Raw genomic sequence first — 10586 nt, 5'->3', positions numbered from 1 at the left:
TCTCTCTCTCTCTCTCTCTCCAGAATGACCATTAACGCAGAATGCCAGCTGCAACTCCATAACTTCCCAATGGATGAACACTCCTGTCCACTCGTCTTCTCCAGCTGTGAATATTGGAATAAGCATGCAGAAAAACACTGATAAATACCCACGCATTTATGCATAGCAATACTTTGTCATTCCATTCGACGTCAAAAAAACTCAATATTCATGCCCGACTTGATTTTACCTTAAAGGACACAAGTAATCGGGGCGCCGATAGCTCAGCGGCAGCGACAGCGCGCGTACCATGTTGCGTGGCCTCGCTCCTCGCGCGGGCGGCCCGGGTTCGCGTCCGGCCTGTGGCCACCTTCCCGCATGTCTCTCCCCACTCTCTCCCCCCTTCCGACTCTATCCACTGTCCTCTATCAATAAAGGCAAAAGGCCAAAAACAAATCTTTAAAAAAAAAAAGGACACAAGTAATATAGAATACTGCATGTAGCTTGTGATCGCACAGACGGATAAAAGGGACTTCTGCAATCCTTCAGTAGCCTTCAATCTAAATCTCTCTCGTACCTGCACTCCGCGAGAAATTCATCGTTTAGTCTTGAGAAAACACTCAAAGGCTAAACAAGTAAACAATCAACACACTATGATCGGAATTAAAACGTGGAAATCTAAACTCTGAAACAGAAAACTAAAAGACAAACAAAACCGTGAAAGTTTGTGGTTTGTGTCTCTGTGCCAGTTTTTTGTTTAACTGCTTGTTACCGCGACGACGAGGAGATGAAGGAAACCTCAACATTGTTTGCAGCCTCTTTAGTCGATTGAATGTTCTGCAGATGCAGCAGTGGGATTTGTAGTTTTTAGATCCAACAAAACTACAAATCCCACTGTCGCATCAAACAAAGTGTTGTTGGTTTTTGTGTTCGTCTAATTTTGATTTCTACATCAGTGGTCATATTAGTGTACAGTCTGTTCCTCTGAGGTCCATATGGGATAATAAAAGCAAGACAGCGCTGATAAAATTTTTATTTATTCATTTGTTTACATTTTTATCTTGTCATATTGAACGTTACTTCCTGAAATGGCTCACTATATACACACACGTACAAAACAAAAAGGCAAACAAAAACTTACTTCAATAATCAATGCAAAACAAAACAAAAAAAGACGAGGAATCACAAAGAACATAGGACATTGAATTAATACAGAGGGGAAGAAACACACAGCTATATACACAGGGTAATCAAACACAGGTGCGACTACTGACACAGGTGAAGACAATCAGGGTAATCAAGACAGGAGGGAAACACAGAGAGACAGGAAACAAGACAACACTGAGGACCAGGAAAAATAACACAGGAAACACTGAACTAGGAAACACACAAAGGAAACGCCATGTTCAGAGATGACAAACACATTTTCAAGGTTTTGAGACCAATTGGGCATCACATATTTTAAAACTACAGAAAATCCCCCAGAAAAGGAAATTAAGTACGAGCTGGTCGGTAAATAAGAGGCGGGGGGGAAACATGACAGCTGTGTTTATGCAACAAAGTAATAGAACAGCAGCGCATATGCCTCGTTTCTTCTGGAGGGAGAAGAGAAGAATTTTGGAGCTTGGGCCAAGAAAGACAAGAAAGGCACAGTTAACAAATAAATCATAATGTTTGCATATAAGACAAATGTCCAAATATACCAATATGATGGCAATAATGTTGCTCATCTATATTAACGTTTATAAAAAACCTCATCAGTGGCATCATGGTTATTTGTCCTTTTGGTTGGTATGAGACTAGTTTCGTCTGGATTCACTACAATGCACAACAATGCACAATATATAACTGTTTTATATAAAACTGTCTGAATACAAGTTGTGCAAATAATGCATTGCTGCCTTTGTTCTGTTCTTTTAACTTTATCTGTCTTTTCTTCACACACTGAACCCACTCTCTGTGCGCTCTCCAGACGGCTACCCACGAGATGAGATCGTTTACAGGTGGGACCGAAACTCAGTGCAGACTTCCGATCAGAAGTACTGGAGGCTCTACCAGTTTGATTTCATGGGGCTCCGAAACACTACAGATGTGCTCAGGACAACATCAGGTGAGCCAGATGCGAAACGCTGTTTTTAGAAGAATTGACTCGAGCAGGAATCAAAATTTAATCGTGAGACGCACAAAGATTCGCAATACCAGTATCGGCCTCAAAAATCCCATATTGGTCGGACCAGAGAGTTGACATATGGAATCGGCATTGGGCTCTATAAATGCCATCATGTGAACCTTGGAGATAAATGCGTGTTTTGATGTCTTAACAAGAAAATAATTATGCTTATGAGTTGCATATTTTAGCTTACCAGTCCTCCATGCTCAGATTTGCATAATGGGACCTCATTCGGCTTTATGAACCTACAGTCATGAATATTTCAATAACAGCGGGTCTCTGCATGATGATTGATAACAGGAAGTAGCATTCCAATTATTTAGAAGCTCGGATGTATACATGTCTTATACAAAATGTCTTTGTAACAGTCCAACATGACAGAAAAAAAACACATCTATGTTTCCACTAAAACATAAAACATTCAGCTGTCTGTTAAGCTAGCCAATGGGAGCACAAATTGCATACCCCAAATGACAAATAGCCATGGCAGTTTTTCCCTGATCACAGAAAGGGTGACTGATGAGCACACTTATCTCGAGCCGCATTGATGGGGGCCTTGTAAATGATGTGTTTTCTGGACTCCCAGTGCATTCTCAAAACAGCCAAACTCATTTTCTACTGAGCTCAAAAACAAGATTAGTTCAGATGTAGCACTGCTGTGTTTAAGGACCTTGTAAGAAAGCTACTTACTGTCGCATCTTAATTTGAAACACATCTTTCCTTTGTGCCCCAAACCATTCGAGACATTATTATCGTCGTACAATGGGAGAAGGTGGAGAGATGGGTCGTCCATCATTTTTAATGGAAATTGTGGCAACATATTATCACAGGGATTTTTTTTTGGTCGTGGTTTAGTTTGGGGCTTTTTAAGCCTTTGTTTTGCAGACAGGACAGTGAATAGAGTCAGAAGTCGGTGCGAGAGAGAAAGAGAGGGAGAGAGAGAGAGAATCAATCTGCTTTTTTGTGATTTTTAACATCCTTATGATTTATCAAAGTTGCAGTGCAACAGATTTTGTTTCTTATTAAGTCAAAAATGCTCTAAAAACGTTTTCCCTTCATACCTCTTTTATTGCTTTGTTGTTTTTCATGTTGACCTTTGTCGCTAAATTAAGCGACTGTGCTCACTCTTCTTCCTCTCAACAGGTGACTATGTGGTGATGACAGTTTACTTCGATCTAAGCAGACGGATGGGCTATTTCACCATCCAGACCTACATCCCCTGTATCTTGACTGTCGTCCTCTCCTGGGTCTCCTTCTGGATCAAGAGTGACGCCACGCCTGCAAGAACAGCTCTAGGTACACAACTGAACAGACCCCGAAGCTATCATCTGGAACTCTTTTGTTTTTCCTGTGAATGATTTGCAGGGAGGAGATCTGTTCGCGTCCCCTACGTTGACGTGACGACCAGCCACACAATCACGTTCACGCCTACGGACCGATTAACCTAACGAGCGCGTCTTTGGACTGTGGGAGGAAGCTGCAGGGAGAACCCACGCATGCACGGGGAGAACATGCAAACCTCACACAGAGAGGCTTCTGTCCCACTTGGGATTCAAACCAGGAACCTCCTCGCTGTGACGCAAGAGTGCTAACCACTTATTTTTATCTGTCTAATACACAAGTGTGAATGTAAATGAGTCTCTACCTACTTGAGTCATCTACTCTCCTTGTCATCCACAGAAAGATGACAGTTTTTAATTTTGCAGAGACTCCGGCTGTTTGATACAATAAGGCTAACATTTTAAGTAATAACTAGCAAAGTTCCATCTGCTGCTCTCTGTGAGCCTCCCTTGTACTGATGTGTTATTTTTTTCTATCATGCTGCTCTCGTTGTGACTCTGCCACTCTATCACTCCTTTGACTCGTCTCTCTGCCCCATGTTAACCACAACCTCAGATAGAGCTTACAGTGTGAAGAGGGGTGTATGACCAAAGGCAGTAAAAGGCTTGTGATCTCCCTCTGACAGCAGCTAGGACACAGATGCTAGCAATCCCACTCCTGATAACGCCCACTGCAGCTCTACAATAAAAAGTCATTTAGCCTTTCTTCTCCGGTACATTGGGTCTGTCTCTGTTCGGGATGGCCTGATACTTGATCCCCAGGTTGAAAGAAAGGAGGAAAGACGGGAGTAAGAAAGGCATGTCACAAGAGAGGGACAAAGCAAAGTGAAGCACACATAGCAGCAGAGGGAATTGGCCCGAGGAGGGAGGAGGATCAGTCCGATCGTGGCAAAAAAAGAAAGGAAGGCGATGCTGAACCTACTCAGTCCCTCAGGGCTAACACGTTCTGGGTGGTATCCAAAGAGCTGCCACCGCCGCACACCGAAGAGCTTTCCTTTTGAGAGCTGTCATCCGCGCCGATGCTCGTCAGCAACAATTACGTCGGCGTGATTGAAAGTGCTGACAATGCCGCTCGTGGGAATCCGATCAAGAAAGCGGCGCCCGTTACAGGGACATCAGTCGCCCCCAACTGCGCTCGGAGGAAAGGTTGGAGGAATCATCGAGCGAAGTGGAACGTGTAAAAAAGGTTTCAGGGAGGAAAGGAGGTGGAACATTTGATTAAAAAGGAAGATAAAGGGGAATTGTTGTCGCTATCCCTCAATAAATCCTGCATCTGTAGAGAGAAGACGAGAAAAGCACTATACTGTACACGTGATCCCCTGACAGGTGGATGCTGGCTCTGTGAGCTGGTTGAGTTTTGATATCCGGGATGATGGCGTTCAAGTCCTCAGACAGGATGTGGTGCGCTCCCGCGTTAACGGCGTCATCCAGCCGACAAACAACGGTTAAATAATTCAAGTTGGAGTAGCTTGGTGATGTTAAATGGTTGGCTAATTGGTGCGGTAAACGCTGTTCAGGTCATTGGGAGGATAGGAAGATTCACATACATGAAGTGATCCCTATCTATAATGCCTGGTAGCGCCTTTTCTAAACGTGACGCCAGGCTTTACGTTACAGAAGAGCAAGTCAGATGTGTGTCGGCGGCGTGTGGTAGCTGTGAGAGTTTTGTTGTTCACACGCCTTGGGTGAACAAGAATCTCCCCCGGTTGCCATGGCAACGCGTCGTAACAAATACCACAGTAAGAATGAATCAATGAAAAGGAAAAGCCGTGACCTTGATTTGAATTAACAGCACAAGTTGTGAGCAGTAGGTACTGTAGGCACTGTGGCTTCTGATCAAGTAAAATAAAATAAATAAAAAAAACGTGAAGTTACTTGGTCGTTTATTGAGATCACAGTTTACAGTACCAGATTGTTTGTTTGTTTTTAAAGGTGGGGAGTTTTAAGGAGCTAGAATTTGCAAATTGTTCATTTACCCGATTATGCGCTTAAATCTTATTGAGCGACAAAAAAAAAAAAAAAAAGAGTCTAGACGAGCACTAGACAAGAGGAGGTAGCTTGAAATAGATGGGAGCAACTCGTCTCTATGGAAACCACAGGCGCAAGCAGTGGCACACTCTGCCATGAAAGACATGTGGGAGACGAGGATGAAAGGGACCAAAAAGAGAGAGATAGAGAGGGAGAAAAGGACAAAGATAGAGGAGGGGTGAGATGTAGCATGCAGAGAAATATAAATGGATAAGATAGATGGAGAGCTTACAAGAGTCATGGATGCGCCTTACAGTACAGCAATGTCCCGTTAATCTCCTTTTGAAAGAACTGATCGTATTTCACCAGGAGAACAAACATTACAAAGGCACTGAAAACACAATTGGAAACAATTAAAATCAGCTAAGTTATTGATACTTCAATTACCTCAACAACAACAAAAAGAAGAAGTAGCAGCATCATTGCCTCTGGACTTAACTTTTGTTCCCACTTATCTCGATATACTAAAATAATTGCAAGAACATTTAAGTGTGTTGAGTAGGCGCTCGCCTTCAGCTCCACTTCTCTCCCCACACACTCATCTCCTCTCTGCATACATGGTGGCCATTCCCGAGTCTGTCGGGGGCCCGAAGCAAAAAATCATCCGGGGGACCCTTCCGAGCGGCGTCCCGATGCTTACTTTTCCTCGTCTTGCTATAAACAGATAATTCCTTAGCAACGAGAGCGAGTGCCGTCACATGGGGCTCCCTTGAGGAGGTTTTCTACCGTCATTACAAAATGTGCACATTTTAGGGCCCCTGCTTTAGTCTAAGTCTGGGGCCCCAAGCGGTTGCCTGCCTTGCGTGTTGACAAGCAGCGCCTCTGTTCAGACACATCCTCTCTTACCTTCTCTTCTTCTCTCTGTCTGCGGTTGTGTTGCATGTGGCCTCGTACCTGCTTGATTGACCTAATTGGGTGCACAAGCACAGCTGTGTTGTGCGTTTGTGGAGCTCGCAGGTGAATCCGTTCTCCCCCTTTAGTAGACGGGACGGTCAAAGAGAGACAGGAAATGTTGGGAGGAGAGCGTGGGGAATTCGAACCTAAGGTCGCTGACTATAACCTCTGTGCGCGGGGCGCGTGACATAACCGCAATGCTAACGGACGCCTGCAGTCGAAGTCTACTCCTCTGACCTGAGGAAGTATTGGTGTCATTTTCTGCTGGCTTGGGACCACCGCTTCATGGATGGCAGCGTGGATCAGCATCCTCCTGGGTTGCAAGGGAAAGGGCAGCAACAGTAGTTGAGCCTTAGTTGCTAGTTTAAGAGGTAAACTTTTGCAGTCGATAGATTTTTTATTTTCAGAAAATGTGCTGCCCTTTTCTTTGCCTCTCCACATTGATGCCTGGATTTGAGCTGGTGTGCTGCTTTTCTAGTCTTCTGACAACTCAAGTGCTTATTACACAGCAAATCACACTTGCTGTCCCCCCCATCACACCACATTCACACGCTGACACTGATGGCAGAGGCTGTTATGTAAAGTGTTGATTAGTATAACATAATCCCGACTATAGCCTTTCACACGCCGCTGCACAACAGAAGGAGCCGTTTGGGGTTCGGAGTATTTCCCGAGGGCGCTTCGACATGTCTCTACAGGAGCTGGTGTTAACATCCAACCTTCTTTTTGAGAGACTAAGACGAAGCCCCAGCCCCATTATTCCCCTGAATTCAATTTCTTCTATCTCAGTCTTTTTTTTTTTTTTTAAATCAATTTAACATCTCATTTAACTTCACTCATTCGAGCCAGAGAGAAGCTTGTTTCTCTGTGAACCAATTTGAGGAGCTTAAAGCCACATATACAGAGCCTTGATGATACAATAAGGTAAAAGCACTGGACTCGGAGGCCTCCTACCTTTTTAAACCGAGCATCGAGATGAAAAAAGAAAACCCAGAGAAGGGCACAGACTCACTCAGTGCCGTTTGTGTAAGCGTTGCTCCTGAGGTCTCACGTGGAAAGTGAAGCACTGCTCATTTACTTTGTGAAGTAATGCCTCTTTATTCCTCGTGTGCATTGCTTTCTTAGGGATCACAACTGTGCTGACCATGACCACCTTGAGCACAGTGGCCAGGAACTCGCTCCCTAGAGTGTCCTACGTGACGGCCATGGACCTGTTTGTCACCGTCTGCTTCCTGTTTGTCTTCGCTGCCATGATTGAATACGCCATGCTCAACTATTACTCCTACAGTATACCGAGGCCGCCTGCCAAGATGCACAGAATGGTAAGCCTGAGGTCAATACAGTTAGTACAGAAAATGTATTTATGTTTTTTTTAGTTTTTTTTTTATCAAATACAGTTGGAACACTTTTTTTTTCATAGCAATTGCTCCTGAGCTGGAGCCTAATGCTCTGTGTGGGCGTTCTCAAGGCTGCACCTGCCGTGAGAGCTTTCAAGCTGCCAGCACACATCTCCTAAGACTGAGTCAGCCGGTGCTTCTCTGTGCGTGTCCCTCTCCCTAGCTACCTTCCCACTACTGTACTTTCTCCGAGTGCAGAAGAGTTTTGCTGAATGTGTCTCAGGGCTAGAAAGGCTGTCAGCTCAGACTGAACAATTAAGTGGTGTGCGGTCCCCTCCTCCGGCATTTCCTCCTCTGCTGCCTTGTCAGTAAGGAAGCCACATATTTTACCATAATTCACAATTTCCTCACCCATGGATGTTAGACCCACGAAGAAACCTCAGAATACCTACAACAAATCATAAACTCTTTCCCTACCGAATAGCTGATTAGAGGAGTTGAACATTTTACTCATTAGGTTATTCTGCATGGCTACATATAGATCTGCAGGTGTTCATCTATTTTATTAAAGAGCAAAAAAAAAATCAAGGGTATGGAATCACCCAAAATTGGAAGAGAGGAATCTCACTTTGCAAGATGTTTTTTTGTGCAAATCATTTAAAGAATAAAATCACAATATGAGAGGAAATGTTACCCTTGTTGACCAATGATAAGTAAACAAGAACCTATATAGTGAATTGGCTGGTAGTTAAATAGTAGTCAAGAGTAGTATGGTGATTGTAATTGTCTTTAAAACACATTTTCACGTCTGTTATATAAGCACTTCCACACACGTTTGTACACTCATGGGAGGCTGTCAAAACTGCCGAAGACGACTTCAAGAAATTCCTTCCAACACCGATGTCGCAGCCTTCAGTGCTTCAGGTGGAGAATGTGAGCTACAGGAGCTGAAGGCGAACGTCAGATCTTCAAATGAGCGGACAACCTGTAATAGCCTAAGTGGACGACACTGTAACAAAATGCTGAGCCCAAAACATAGTTTTGTTCTTTTACCTGGCTGCAAATCAAATTCCTCTCACTGGGACGCGAAAGTGAAATCGGCCTTACTGTTAAACGATGTGTTGTTTTAAGTGAGCATTGTAGTGAGGCTAGATTTACAGGTAACGTCTGGTCTGCTAATGAGGCCTTCAGGCTGAACAGACTAAACAACAGGCTCCAGTTCATACATTTTGTAAAAGCCCTCTGATTATCTTCTCGCATCAAACAAGATTTCAGCTCGTGGTTCAAAACAAGTCGGTTCAAATTCCAGTTTTGACATCATGACGTTTGACTGAACTGTGACAAAACAAAGATTCTGTGTCTAACATGCAGACACTGCCACCAAGTGGCTGCCGTCAGTGTATTACATTACCACGCTCATATTGCACTTAAGAGTTGCAATAAAAAAGTTGCACTTAAAACCGCAATAAAAGGCTTCAGTTTAAATCTATCAGTTAGTAACTTGGTGTCTCTCTGAGGATTTAGTTGTGCCCAGATTTTCCTGATATAATCATTAACATGCTTTATGTGTTTAATTACGTGTGTCCCATTTGATCTTGTATGTAGTGCTGCACGAGCAGGCCTAATTTGTTCATTCCCCTGATGTGATTTCTTACAGGCCTACTCGTCTTTCAAAATTGGCCACGCCCCTCGGTCCATGATGCCCACGGGCCACTCCCTGTTATGGCATGACTATGAAGACAACTGCATGTACGAGTGCCTGGACGGGAAAGATTGCACGAGCTTCTTCTGCTGTTATGAGGAGTGTAAAGAAGGCGGCTGGAAGAAAGGACGGATCCACGTTAATATACGCGAGCTGGATTCGTACTCGCGAGTTTTCTTCCCCACATCCTTCCTGCTCTTTAATATCGTATACTGGGTCAGTTACCTTTACCTCTAGTCTGTCTCAGGAAGCGCGCTGATGAAAGCCAGTCTCCAACACTTTGGACTTTGGTTTGGTGGTTAAAGGTCAAATCTAAGTGTGGAGGAACAGACATTGACCTGAGAGGAGATTTGTTGCATCTACATGGGGTATTGTTAAAAGTACCGTGGCACACATGAAGCTGCGAGCGGTGGGTCTCCAGGAGAGAAATAAACGTTTGGCAGTAAAAGCTGCCACCATCCAAACAATGAATAGATTTCCCCCCCCCCTCTTTAAAAAACTGACTTCAGAGATGTTCTAGAAATGGGCTTTGTTGAGATGGGGAAGCACCCAAAGTGCCTTCTTTAGAAAGGGTGCACCACCAAGAGAAGCAGCTTCAGAGTTCCCCCTTTTATTACTGTTACCTCATCTACCACAGCTAGAGTAGAACCGGATTAAAGCGGATAAAATCGGCTGATATTAGCGCATATCCGTATGGGTTACTTTTATTGCAGATATGCCCGTTTCCACCACACCCCAATCTTGGATAAGCAGATGAAAACGGATGGATGTTTATAACTATATCTATATATTTTTCCGATATACCAATATCGGATTTTTCACTCCTCAATATCGATATCGGCATCTCACCCAAAACTCCAATATCGGTCAGGCCTAATTTTTAGCCATTTATTTGTTCACATAACCAACTCAGAACACCACCACTGTAGATAATACCAATCATTTGTAGCACTAACAAATTATACTTTCAATGAAGAGGCTTTTAATTTTTTTTCCCGCATTACTATTGAAATAAATTGTGTTTGCACAGGAAGTCAATAAGGCCACGTTAATATTTGAATATAAGTGTCAGGGGCTTATCATGTCTGGTCGAGTGTTTGTGAAGTCGGAGCTTTTGTACTTGATGATGAGTAAGA

General features: G+C 43.6%; 1 protein-coding gene across 1 annotated transcript in view; it reads left to right on the top strand.

The window, feature by feature from the left end:
• LOC306818344 (gamma-aminobutyric acid receptor subunit gamma-3-like) overlaps positions 1–9932 on the top strand; it is a 45410-nt gene extending 35478 nt beyond the window's left edge. The window contains exons 6-10 of the mRNA XM_079335895.1: positions 24–106; positions 1952–2089; positions 3293–3445; positions 7537–7733; positions 9406–9932. Of these exons, the coding sequence (XP_079192021.1) occupies positions 24–106; positions 1952–2089; positions 3293–3445; positions 7537–7733; positions 9406–9687 (853 nt within the window). The 3' untranslated portion in view covers positions 9688–9932. The remainder of the gene's footprint in view (positions 1–23; positions 107–1951; positions 2090–3292; positions 3446–7536; positions 7734–9405) is intronic.
• Positions 9933–10586: the final 654 nt, after the last annotated feature.

The sequence above is a fragment of the Symphodus melops genome (genome assembly GCF_947650265.1).
Source record: "Symphodus melops genome assembly, chromosome: 23".
Classification (NCBI taxonomy): Eukaryota; Metazoa; Chordata; class Actinopteri; order Labriformes; family Labridae; genus Symphodus; species Symphodus melops.
Note: the sequence above shows the minus strand (reverse complement) of the source record. Positions and strands in the feature narration are given on the sequence as shown.